This window comes from Chelonia mydas, chromosome 3 (genome assembly GCF_015237465.2).
Source record: "Chelonia mydas isolate rCheMyd1 chromosome 3, rCheMyd1.pri.v2, whole genome shotgun sequence".
In the NCBI taxonomy this organism is placed as follows: Eukaryota; Metazoa; Chordata; order Testudines; family Cheloniidae; genus Chelonia; species Chelonia mydas.
The window spans coordinates 121937719-121950889 of record NC_057851.1 but is presented as its reverse complement, the minus strand read 5'-3'; the positions used below and the strand labels follow the sequence as shown (position 1 = coordinate 121950889).

Genomic DNA, 13171 nt, shown 5'->3' with positions numbered 1-13171 from the left:
GAAAAGATGGAAGTTGCCTTACCAAGTCGGGGGTCAGTGTTAACGAGACCAATTCAGTTAAGGTGGAAGTGGCCTATTCTCAACAGTTGACAAGAAGGGGTGAATATCAGAGGGAAAATTACTTTTGTAGTGCTAACGAGGCCAATGCAATCAAGCTGGACATTGCCCATTCCCAACAGTTGACAAGAAGGTGTGAGTATCAGCAGAGGGAAAATTACTTTTTGTAGTGACTCATCCACTCCCAGTCTTTATTCAGGCCTAATTTGATGGTGTCCAGTTTGCAAATTAATTCCAGTTCTGCAGTTTCTCGTTGGAAGTCTGTTTTTGAAGTTTTTTGTTGTTGAAGAATTGCCACTTTTAATTGCCACATTCCACACAAAGATGGACTACAAGCCGTCAGGAACAGTATCCCCAATAATGTCATGGCAAACCTGGTGGCTGGACTTTGTCCTCACCCACAACTGTTTCAGATTTGGGGACAATGTATACCTTTGAGGGGTACAGGAGGGGGCTCAGGGCAGGGGGTTGGAGTGCAGTGTGAGGGAGGGGGCTCAAGACAGGGGTTGGGGTGCAGGAGGGATTCAGAGGGCAGGCTCCAGGGTGGCAGAGGTGCGCAGCAGGGCTAAAGCCGGCTCCCTGCTTGACCTGGCCCCATGCTGCTCCTGGAAGCAGCCTGCACCACGTCCCCGGGGGAGGGCAGAGGGCTCTGCACGGTGCTCTTGCCTGCAGGTACCTCCCCTGATGCTCCCATTGGCTGCAGTTCCCTGTTCCCGGCCAATGAGAGCTTCAGGGGACAGTGCCTACAGGCGAGGGCAGCGCACGGAGCCCTCTGCCACCCACATCCCCAGGGGCCACAGGGACATGGTGCTGGCCGTTTCTGGGAGCGCCACAGGCCCCCAGGGGTGGCAGTCCTGCAAACCAGATCCAAAGCCTGACGGGCTGCATCTGACCCACGGGCCGTAGTTTGCCCACCCCTGCTCTAAGGTGTCACAAGGACTGCTCGTGTTTTTTTTGCTGATACAGACTAACACGGCTAACGCTCTGAAACCATTTTCAGAAGAGATGGCTAGTTCTGCTTGCCCAACTTAAGACACCTTTGTCTTGACTTCCAGTGGTGCAGAGCATCTGACTCCTGTTGACTTCACCTAGCATTGTTGCTCAGCATTTCTGAATTTAAGCCAAAGATGTCTCAAGTTGGGCACCCAAAATCAGTGGTCATTTTTGAAAAATCAGCTGCACAGTTCTAAATGTGGTTGTTTGGTACACAGTTTGGAACAGTAATTTTTGTGAGTATTTACACCTTTATTTAAACCATCCATTTAATGTGTAAATCTCTCCACCCATTATGTGTAGAGTAGTAAAATTCTTGTGAGTGTTGGTGCATAGTTGTGACATCACCCAAAAAGCACAACTGGTCAGTTGAAATGTAGGTTGGAAGAACTGTTTGCAAAGCAGTGTGGTTTAAGTTACTACTTTTTGATGGAGTATAGATCCAATATTGATATAACATGACTTCCAACCGCAAAGGATAGAAACACTTTTCAGGCAAAGGACTTATTAAATTTCTTCTCTACAATGAAAATCAAGTAAATAAGTCTTATTCTCTCTATCAGAGTCTTAATAAAGTATGAAACACAAAGATAACTTAGCAGAAGTGACGTTTCATATTAAGAAATGAAGCAGGCATAGTTTATTCCCCTCTACAGTATGTGACAATGGGAATAAAACCTTCCTTGTCAGATGCTTTAGACTTGCCATGTGATCTCTATCTCCCAAGAGTGAATGCCTATAGTGTGGGCTCTATTTTATTGGCCATAACATAAAATGGTAACTTATTTATCTTATTTAATTTGACCCTTTTTCACATTAAAGGCACATTCAAGCACATGGCAGAGCAGCTTTCACTGTCACTTTAGAATACATATTTTCTTTGGTGTTAAGTGGAGGCATATGGAGACACATCATCTCTGTCCTGGGAAAATGCAAGTGATGCTGGTTTGACTTCTTACACGATTTCTGTATGGTTTTGAATGATGCGGCGCAACCTGCGGTCTTTAGGAAGTAGAAATAGCTGTAAGCTGAAATATTTCAAAAACTTCTATCCAGGAAATACTTAGAACAGTTAGCTGAACATAGCCACTAATTCTACATGTGCCTGTGACGGAGCTGTTTGGTGCGGGAGGGGTAGTGGAGGGGCATCTCCTATTTCAATTCAGACCCTGTGGGGAAGGCGTCTTGTAGAGTACTTGAAGCAGATGTGATACAAGACAAAGGGCTTGTCTACACTTACATTTTATAGCACTGTAACTTGTTAGCTCAGGGGGGTGAAAAATCACCCCCCTGAGCACAGCAAGTCAGAGCGCTTTAAAGCACTAGTGTAGACAGGCTCCGAGCGGTGGGAGCCAATCCCCTTGTCGAGATGGATTACCAGGAGCGCTGGGAGAGCGCTCTCCCAGGGTTTGCCTGCGACCCCACTCGCACTTCAAAGCACTGCCACGGGAGTGTTTCCATGACAGCGCTTGGAAGTTTCTGGTGTAGCCATGCCCTAAGTAGTAGTGAAGTCATTTACATTTTTTTATAATGTTACTTGCTAGTAATAGTTCCTGCCCTGTCTTTCATGGAAGGCAAGCAAGAATGGGACACTCAGAGAACTGGTAGAGGAATGCAAAGGGAACCAAATATTCAGAGAGGTGGCAATATGCTACTGTAGTGATCAGTACTGCTATCAACGTACAAAATAATCATTCAATCTGAGAATTATCTGGGACGCTGATGCTAGGCTCAAATTCACTTGGATTACTGCTAAAAAGTAGGGCTGTCGAGCGATTTAAAATTAATAGTGATCGCGTGATTAAATTGCAATCAGTTGCATCATTTTTTTTAATCACACTGTTAAACAATATTAGAATACCATTTATTTAAATATTTGGGGGGTTTTCTATATTTTCAAATATAGGGTCATGGCTGGGGGCTCTGGGATTCATCCCTCTTGGGGCTTCAGCCCCCCTTGGGGCACAGGGCTTCAGGTTAGCATGGGCTGCTTCAGCCCCAGCTGCCTGGGAAGCCATGGGCTAGTGTTTCAGCCACTATTGATGTCTCCTGCCCCACCCTCAGGTATGCAAACAACACATTAATTTTTTAATACATGTTAATTTTGCTTTCAGTTAGTCACAGTGTTAACTGTGATTGACAGCCCTAATAAAAATTTTGAGTCCATTGGCTGGTTTTGCCTCTCCAGGTGTGAAGCTGGTTGTACAAAGCAATTTGATGTGCTTTGAAGATTCATGTAGGTTCCCCACAATTCCATTGTCCCCTTTCCTCTGTTCTGTATTTCCGTCCCCGACTGCTATTAGCAGATTCCTCCAAGAGCTGGAGATTGGACGCTAGATGAGCTGGGCTCTGAGTTACTACAGAGAATTCTTTCCTAGGTGTCTGGCTGGTGGATCTGCTTGATTACCATATTTAGGGTAAGGAGGGAATTTTCTCTCATGTCAGATTGGCAGACCCTGCAAATTTTTCACCTTTCTCTGCAGTGTGGGGCACAGGTCACTTGCTGGTTTGAGTTAGAGTAAATGGTGGATACTCTGTAACGTAGTCTTTAACTCAAGGTTTGAGAACTTCAGTAACTCATCCAGAGGTTATGGGCCTACTGCAGCAGTGGGTGGGTGAGGTTCTGTGGCCTGCAATGTGCTGGAGGTCAGATGAGATTATCGTGATGGTGCCTTCTGGCCTTAAAGTTTGTGAGGCTGTTTGGGAACATCGTGAATGAAGTAGGTGGACTGCAGTGTCTCTATATATGAATGATGCCTAGCTTTACATTGCTCTTTTTGCAGGTCTGGTTGGTGCAGACAAATGACTTATCCAGGATCTAACCTTTATTAGGGCTTGGCTAAGAGCTAGGTGGCTGAGGTTTAACCCAGATAAGAGAGATGAGCCTGGAGAAAGTCTCAGCTGCTGGGATAACTGGCAGTCTGCTCCATTAAGAGAATGCCTTCTGCTTTGTCATATTCACATCCTGGTAGTCTTAAAGTATTCCTGGCCACTTCTGGATGATCAAGTAGCAGAGGCCCTGTGTTGCTTTTTTTATCTGGGCGTGGCACAGTTTTATCTGGACCTAGCCACAGTCATCCACTCCTTTGTCATTTAGAGAGCTGCACTTGGGTCTTCACTGTAAGATCACTCAAACCGTATTTGATGCAAAATGTCGCTGCTTGCTTAAATGATACTTTTTACATGGAACACTATGCTTGTGCTCTGGTCTACATTGTCCTCCTTTTGGTTTGTTTTAAGGTATTGGTTTTGTCTGAAAAAACGCTAAGTGGGTTGGCATCTCGTTACCTTTAGAATCTGCCTCTCTTCCATGTTAGTTATGGCAGTTCTGATCTGCAGAGGGGTTTGAATGATCAACCCCCTGGTTTAAACAACAAGGCTGATAGCGAGGTGCTTGATTCAAACGTCTCCTCCCCTGTCCATGCACATGCTTGGTCTGCCAGCTGAAGTTTGACAACTCAGACTTTTTTTTAGAACTGTTATGATTGGAGTGTGAGTGGGAGAAGTGATGGACTTCCTTTGTAGTGGGTTTGGAGGGACTGTGGATATTAGTTCGCTATAACTTCATGGATGTCTTCCTTTCATATAATGTACAGGAGCTTCTAACTTGGAATTATGGGTTTTAAAGAAACTGAAAGTCTGTCTGTATAATAACCTAAAAAGTAAACATCTATACAATTACTACTAAAAGTACCTGTGAAATAGGCCTCTTATACAAATGTTGACTTTAGTAATATTGATAGGATTTATTTTCACACCTCTGCAATAACATTAGGGAGACTCTGTTAAATACATTAAATCATTGCATCTCACTTGCCAGTAGAGGGAGGTATTCATCTGCTGGATGGTTAGTGCAGTTTCTGAATACAGTGTAGGACTAGTGTAGGTCGTGGTGACTTTCTTGTGATTTAAATTTTATGGTTTACATTTATTTTCAGACACTAAACTGTATGGGCTATCAATTGAAAGTATGAAAATATTTTTTTCTTGTGCAGGGGACAGCATTTCTATGGCTTCCCTCGGGGCTGAAACTTTTTGCAGTGTTCTACACCATAGGAAATATCGCTGCATTAGCCAGGTATGCATTATTTTCCTAGTTATTACTAATAAGTTCTACCATTTTGGAATCTGAATTTCTACCTGCAAACTTATGTGTAACATTAATATTCAAATGTGAAGAACAATGCTGTTTATAATTTCAGGTCATATGTATCTTGCACTTCACATTTTCATGTTACTAATACACTAATTACAATGGGAATATACCAGTTGCTTATTTCCCTCACTCTTCTACACAATTATATTGTGGTTTTTATGATCACTTCATAAATACATCTTGATTTCTATTTACTTTGGCTTGCAGGTTGTAGACTATAGGTTTTAGACTTCTGTATGCCATCTCCTCACACCCAATTTCAGTAATTAATCACTAATGTAGGCATCGCAATATGGGCATCTTATGATAGGAAACATCTTGCTTTCAACCAGAGCTCCTTTAATCTTATTTTTTTTAATGGAAAACGAGTCTGGGAGACCCTAAAAATGAGTCCATGAAAAATCTTGGCTTAGAATAAGACCAGGTATGGTCTTTTAAAAATTGTTTAACTTTAAAATTTAAAACTCTGCTGTATTTTATCTATTTCCACTACTCCTTCCGGCAGGCAGATGCCTTGCCATACTGCTGATACTCTGGCTTTTGAGGCTGTGCTCTCAGGAAAAAGAATAGCAAACTTAACTTTCTGTTGCTGCTGCTAAACTACAAAAGAGGCCTTGTAAAGTTGTGCTGAATTCATTCCCCTATATCAGGGGTGGGCAGACTTTTTGGCCTGAAGGCCACATCTGGGTATGGAAATTGCATGCAGGGCCATGAATGTTGGGCTGGGGCAGGAGGTTGGGATGCAGGAGGGAGGGAATGCAGGGTGTGGAAGGGGGTGCAGTGTGCAGGAAGGGGTTCAGGGCAAGGGGTTGGGGTGGAGGAGGGGTGCAACGGGGGGCTGGGGTGTGGCAGGGGGCTCAGGACAGGGGGTTGGGGTGTGGGGTGTTGCAAGGGGCTCAGGGAAGGGGCTTGGGGTGCAGGAGGGGTTTAGGGTGTGGGCTCCGGCCCAGCTCCGCTTACCTGGAGCAGCTCCGGGGTGGCAGCAGGGCTAGGACAGGCTCCCTGCATGCTCTGGCCCCACGCCACTCTCGGAAGCAGACGGCACCACGTCCCTGTGGCCCCTGGGGAGAGGGCTCTGCGCACTGCCCTTGCCTGTGGGTACCTCCCCCGAAGCTCCCATTGGCCATGGTTCCCCATTCCTGGCCAATGGGAGCTGTGGGGGGCGGTGCCTGCAGGCGATGGCAGCGCATGGAGCCCTCTGACCCCCTCTTCCTCCCTCCACCCCCAGGAGCTGCCCAAGCCCCACCAACCCTGCTCCAGCACCCATGGCCCCCCTGGCCACATACCCCTTCCCAGCACCTGCAGTGCCCGTTGAGCATCTTCCTCTCTCACCTCCTCCCCCCCAGTTTTAGTCACGGGTCTTTTTAGTGGAAAAAAAAGTCATGGACAGGTCACGGACCTGTGAATTTTTGTTTACTGCCCGTGACCTGTCCATGACTTTTTTTTTTACTAAAAAGACCCGTGACTAAAACTTAGCATTAATTATGACTTGTTGTCCTCAGCAACAGATCAAGGCATCTGTCTGCAACACAACTAATGGCAATGATATGTACACATGAGGTGTAGGGAGGTCAATATAAGATTGGTCTTGTACTGTAACTGTGTAATGATAAACATAAAAAAATGCAGAATAGCTACTCTAGTATTAACTATAGCCCTAATTAGCTAATGCACAAGCTGTCTTGTAGTGACATCAAGCTCATTATTATGGTCTTAAATCTAGGTATTGCAGCACAGATGACACATCTCATCACCCAATGTTCTGAGACTTCTCAGTATACCCAAATCTTTCAGTAGAGTTCAGGCATTTACTGTATTGTTCCGGTTGTATTACTTCTAGCTACAGCTGTAATGCTTCACTTTTAAACTACATAAACAAAATTAATATGCAGAAGGGAGAAAAATCTCATTGAAACCGTTTTTCATTATTACCAAATCACGAATATAATACTGCTCCCCTGAGATTTTGATCCCCATTTTAAATGCTCTTAAACCACTGTGTGCTATTTCTTCCAAACATTCAGAAGTATCATGAAATAAAACTATTTAGTAAGTAAATGCTGTGTAGTAAGGTTAACATTATAAATAAACGTGGAGTGCTTAAAGCACAGAAGTGGGATTCAGGAGACATTGTAGTTCTGGTCCTGGCTCTCACTGACTTCATGCAACCTTGGTCAAGTCACTTAACTCCTCCTCTAAGACAGTTTTCTTCCCCATCTGGCAATGCAGTGGAAGGCAATAGTCATCCACTGTATCTCCCATTACATGTGAGATTAATGTTAAATAATGTGAGGTACTCTAAGGTGCTATAGAAATACAAACAGTGTGATTTTTTTTTTTAAACAAAAAATGTTTTCACCCATCAGTTGATACTGAAAGAGATGAGCTAGACAAATTAACTGCAACTCTTAATAAAAGAGATCAGTTCTCTCCTTTTTGTATAAGTTATACTAGGGGTCAGCAACCTATGGCTCGCTGCTACCTGCCGGGACCCCGGCAGGCAGCAGTGGGCCATTAAAAATCCTGCCTGCCCCGGCCTGCTCTTCTCTGTGCCTCTCCCCCCTCCCCCCCTTCGTGGGGGCAGGGTGAAGAAACTTGGTCCTGCTGGCTGCTGCTGCAGGGCAGGCAAGGTCCCCCCTCCCCTGCCTCTTCCCCCAGTGTGCTGGGTTCCTTCCCCTCCTCCTCTCTCTCCCTGCCGAGATCAGCTGATGGAGGGGGAGAAGCGGAGCCACAGTGCACTCGCTGCTCCGGGGAGGAGGCAGAGAAGAGGTGGGGACGGGGCCTTGGGGAAGGGGGGTGGACTCAGGGCATATTCCCTCCAACCCCCTGCCGTGAGCCACTCTGGGCAGGGGGCTGGGAGCACCCCCACAACCCTAGCCCACACCCTCAGCCCCCTGTCCTGACTCCTGCACCCCCCTCACACCCCAGCCTCCTGTCCTGACCCCTGCACCCCCCACGACCCCAGCCTTTACTCCAGCACCCCCCACGTATACCCAGCCTGCCCACACCCTCCTCACACACACCCCGCCCCCTGCCCTGACTCTTGCACCCCCCACATTCTCACTCCCACCCTGAGCACCAAACAGTAGCTCCTGCACCCCCCCCCCCACATTCCTACCTGCACCCCTTGCACCAAATGGGAGCTGCCCAGGTAAGCACTCCACACCCAAACCTCCTGCTCCAACCCTGAGCCCCCTCCCTCATTCTAGCTCCTGGGCAGACCCTACACCCCAACCCCCAGCCTGCTCCTTCACCCCCAGCCCTGTTCTCAGTACACTCCCACCCTCAGCTCAGGGCAGAGAGAGAGAAAGAGAATGGGCTAGAACCAGGGAGAAGGTAGGTACCCACTCTATGTGCGCAGGGCCGGGACCGCAGACCGGCAACAGGCTGAGCAGAGCCGGCAGCTGGGACCCTGGCTGGCAGGAGCCAATGGATGGAACCCCAGACCAGCACCGGGCTGCGCCGCTCAGCCCACTGCCGGTCTGAGGTCCTGGCCGCTGGCCCCACTCAGCCCACTGCCAGTCTGGGGTTCTGGCTGCCGGCCACTTGCCAGCTGGGGTCCTGGCTGCAGGCCCCGCTCAGCCTGCTGCCGGCCTAGGTGAACGGAATCCCAGGCGGTCAGCGGGCTGAGCAGGCCAGCGGCGTAAGATCAGCATTTTAATTTAATTTTAAATGAAGCTTCTTAAACATTTTGAAAACCTTGTTTACTTTACATACGACAATAGTTTCGTTATATAATATATAGACTTATAGAGAGACCTTCTAAAAAACGTTACAAGGTATTACTGGCTCGCAAAACCTTAAATTAAAGTGAATAAATGAAGAGTCAGCACACCACTTCTGAAAAGTTGCCGACCCCTGAGTTATACTATCGATTCTATATATTAAAAATGCTGATGTTTCTTTCACATTGGAAGTAGGTAAAACTGATTCTCCCCCCCCCACCTCGTGTACTTAATTTCTTGTGTCTCTTCCTACAGAAGAGGAAATATGGTTTGTCTCATTGCCTCAGGATATATTTTCAGTGATCCAAATTAAATTAGCCATTTGGCTGCTGCTAACCCTCATGAGTAATACTAATTCCCTGTGAACCAAGATGAATGAATTCCAGGATTCCTTCATTTCTTTTAAAGACCATTGACAAATTAAAAATCTTATCTGTGCTCTTACTGCTCTCTTAAAGCAGTACCTTAGATTAGGAGGAAATTCGCTTGTCTTTTTCTCAGTTTACTCTGTATTTTTACTTTCTCTTTGTATGGCACTTTCACACAGCAGAAAGGGTGAGAAACATTTAAAACATGGGGAAGATGTAATGCAAACTGTAAATTGGCAAGGGGGACGGACGCAAGGGCACATGTAGTCTCAAGTTGCTTTAGACAATTTTACAAGGCTGTTTGGGGTTATATTTTTTTAGTTACCATCTTGTGCTAAAATCTTCTTGCTTGTCATTCCCAGAATCAACACGTTCAATCTACCTCTTTTCCCCCAAAACCCCATATTGGAAACACACTTACCTAGGACTTGATTCTCTTGCAGATGAGAAGAGCCCTTTCTTCCATCACGGTCCCTGGTCCCATTCATTCTCATATCTCTGGATATATGCTCACATGAGTCACCATGCCTGTTCCTCACAAATACCCCGTGCTGTTTGCTTGCTAAATAACCTGGACTGTCTTAAACATCCTGAGTCACTCTCAGTTCTGACACCACTCAATTTTCCATTCACCCCACCTCATCAGTTCTCTTCCCACCAGTTCTTCAGGGTTTTTTTCCTTCTTTTATCTGCTCTCCTCTTTGCTCCAGTGAAATCTCAGTACATTCATGCAGTCTTCAGTACCTCTATTTCAGATCTCATGTCTTCTGTAGGTAGAAGATACCTCACTACTTGTCCTGGCAACTCAACATGCAAGTCCCATGACCTCATTTTTCCAGGGAGGGGTAGGGCATTCTTTTCTAACACCACTCTCCTTTAGGGAGGGGCTATTGGAGCAGATGAAATCTTTGGCCCCTCTCTGGAGTAGGATAAGGATCTTGGATATCTTGTTTCCTGCCTATATCTAGGAGGAGAAGGCTGAGTCCAGCTGCAGTGTGGCAGAACAGGATTATTCTGAGCCTGTTCTTTGCCAGACAACATGAGGAAGGAGCAGACCTGGCCTAGGGAGGAGGAGAACAGAAGAGCTGCTGACCTTCATTCCCTTTCAGTTAGGCACAGGGTAGAGAAAGGCTGGAGGATTCAGCAAGGGCTGCTGCAGGTGTTCCTCTACTTTATGCTTGATCTCATCACCAGATTAAGAATGGAGTTCCCCTGCAGGTTTGACTGTGTAATAGCAGCAGATACTTTCACTGCCTGGCAGCTCAGTTGAGGCTTGAGGGGTTTTTTGCAACTGGAAGGGCAAGAAACTTTTTTTTTTTTTTTTTTTAAATGAAAATTTAAGTTCTGTACAGGTTTGGCATTGGTCATACTCAACCTGACAAATCTTCCTACTTAGAATCCTTCAAGGTTTCCTCAATTCTGGTGAATTTCATTTTGAGACAGTCCTAGATTGACTAGACTTAAACTGGTGTCCCTATGATAAATCTAGGAATATTTTGGAAGGAAATGGGGAGCACATAGCAGATACACATGTAGGCTGATTCCCAGGACAAATGTATAAAGAGTATTAATCTTTGACCTGATCAGTTGCTGTTGTTGAAGGGTGATGCCTTTCTCTAGTTTAAATATTGGATGGCTCTATAAGTTACCTATATTGATTTCTTGCAAAGATTATTTGAATGTGCCTTACTGTTTCTTCCTTATTTCGTTAGTACGTGTTTCTTGATGGGGCCTGTGAAGCAGCTGAAAAAAATGTTTGAGTCAACAAGATTAATTGCTACAATTGTTATGCTGGTAAATTACATTTACTAATATTTTTAACTTTAAAATCTTACTGCATGGCGGGTGGGGGAGGAAGCAAATCTGAGGCTTTGGCCAGAAAAAGGTATTGCCTGGATGCACATTAAGTTTTTATTGGATTATTATGTGCTGGACTGGTAACACCATCTTTTAACTTTGCCTGACATTTCTCATTATAAGAGTCTATTTTCAGTTGCTCATAAATTTTGCCAAACTTAAATCATTATGGCTGAAATTTTCCATGCCAGGTGTGAACCTCAGGCTGAAAACTTCACCTAAAACAGTTCAGCTGTTTGAGACCGAGGCTAGGAAAAATATGGTGTGGGGTTTTTTGTTTTTGTTTTTTTGGGGTCTCATGTTTTAAAAAAACAGAATTTTTTTTTTCTTTCCTTTGAAAGGCTTTAGTGTCTGCATGCGCTGGAGTAGGTACCTGAAATTTTGCCAGGTTTCCTTTGTGTCAGGGTATGCTTTTTGCCATCCGTGTGAAAATACACCCGCCCCCGCCCCCAGTTTGGCCTGGTTATAAACCTTTGAGAAATCTCACATTGCTTGTGATAAGTGGAGACTTGCTAGAGCATCATTGCTAAATTCAGCCTGGGGCTGAGCAGAAATTTCTCTCATTTCTCTCATTTGTAGCTCTGAGCTACAGCAGCCCAGGCTGTGCAGGGCACTGGAACTAAGAGAAGGGAGCTGCTCCTGTGCTCTCAGTGCCCTCTGCTAGGCTCAGGAGGCGTAGAGGAGGGAGCTCCCCGATATAATGCAAAGGGGATGAGAGCCACATTGCAAGGTGATGGGAAACTTATCTGATGAGTCAGGATATAGGAGAAGAACTGGGTCTGGCTGGGCAGAAAGACTGGGACAAGAAGCTGTGGTGGGTCAGAGTGGGGGATGGACCTGGCAATGGCTGGGCAGGGAGACTGGAACTGGGATTGAAAAGCCAGGGTGGGGAAGAGACAGGACTGGGACAGGATGGAGGGGACTGGGCAGAAAGGGCTAAGCCTCCAGGGCCCATCTAGAGCACACTCCCTTCCAGCACCCAGAATGGAACTCTAGAGTCTTGAGTTTCACCATTCCTCTACTGTCAGCAAATATCTGTGAAACTCACTGGCAGTCTCATCTCTTCTTTTCCCCCCGCCCCCCTTTCAGTCTGCAGGTCCACATAGTGCATAACAACCCACCAGCACAAGTGGCAAAGGTCTGTGTAGTAGAACTAAAGGTTCCAATTCTGCTTATGACCCATATGGGTGTAAATATGATGCCACATGATGGAATTTTTTTCTGTTGGCTTTTTTAAAAAACCCAAGAAAGTATACACCCAAAACAGTTGCAAAGTCAAGCACTCAAAAGTTAGGAAATGCCAGGATTAAAGTTGTCCATGTAACCTTAGATCAGGTTCCTAGCGCAGTGTTTCTCAAACTGTGGTCCACAGACCCCAGGAGACTCCAGGGGGTCCACAGGCCCCATTGAGAAACTCCTCCCCCTATCTCCCAGGCACGACTCCAGCATGCTGGGGAGCAGGCTTACCTCTCCTGGCTGTCTGCCACTCCCAGAAACGGCGGGCATGTCCCTGCAGCCCCTGGGGTGGGGTGGGGCCAGGGGGTCTCCGCACACTGCCCCTGCACGCAGGCGCTGCCCCCACAGCTCCCATTGGCCAAAGTTCCCGGCCAATGGGAGCTGCGGGGGCAGCGCCTGTGTGCAGGGGCAGTGTGGGGAGACCCCGTGCCCCTCCACCCACCTAGGAGCCGCAGCCAGAGGGATGTGCCAGTCACTTTTGGGAGCATACCAAGGTAAGTGTTGCACCCCTTGTGCACCCAAACTCCCTCCCAGAAGCCACACCCCCCGACCCAGCCTGATGAAAGTGAGTGAGGGTGGGAAAGAGGGAGTAATGGAGGGAGGGAGGATGGAGTGAGCAGGGACGGGGCCTTGGAGAAGGGGCAGGACAGAGGCAGGGCCCGGAAAGGGGGCGGGGCAATGGCTGAGCAGAGGGACTTAGGGGTGGGGGGGTTCTCAAAAAAATTTTAAATCAAAATGGGGGTCCTCAGTTTGCTAAAGTTTGAGAACCACTGCCCTAG

General features: G+C 46.6%; 1 protein-coding gene across 3 annotated transcripts in view; it reads left to right on the top strand.

Annotated features, from left to right (window-relative positions):
- Window positions 1–13171, top strand: part of SFT2D1 (SFT2 domain containing 1) — a 39817-nt gene that overhangs the window by 16769 nt on the left and 9877 nt on the right. For all 3 annotated transcript variants that reach the window (XM_027833256.3, XM_037895137.2, XM_037895138.2), the window contains 2 exons: window positions 5046–5128; window positions 11012–11093. In XM_027833256.3, the coding sequence (XP_027689057.2) occupies window positions 5046–5128; window positions 11012–11093 (165 nt within the window). The remainder of the gene's footprint in view (window positions 1–5045; window positions 5129–11011; window positions 11094–13171) is intronic.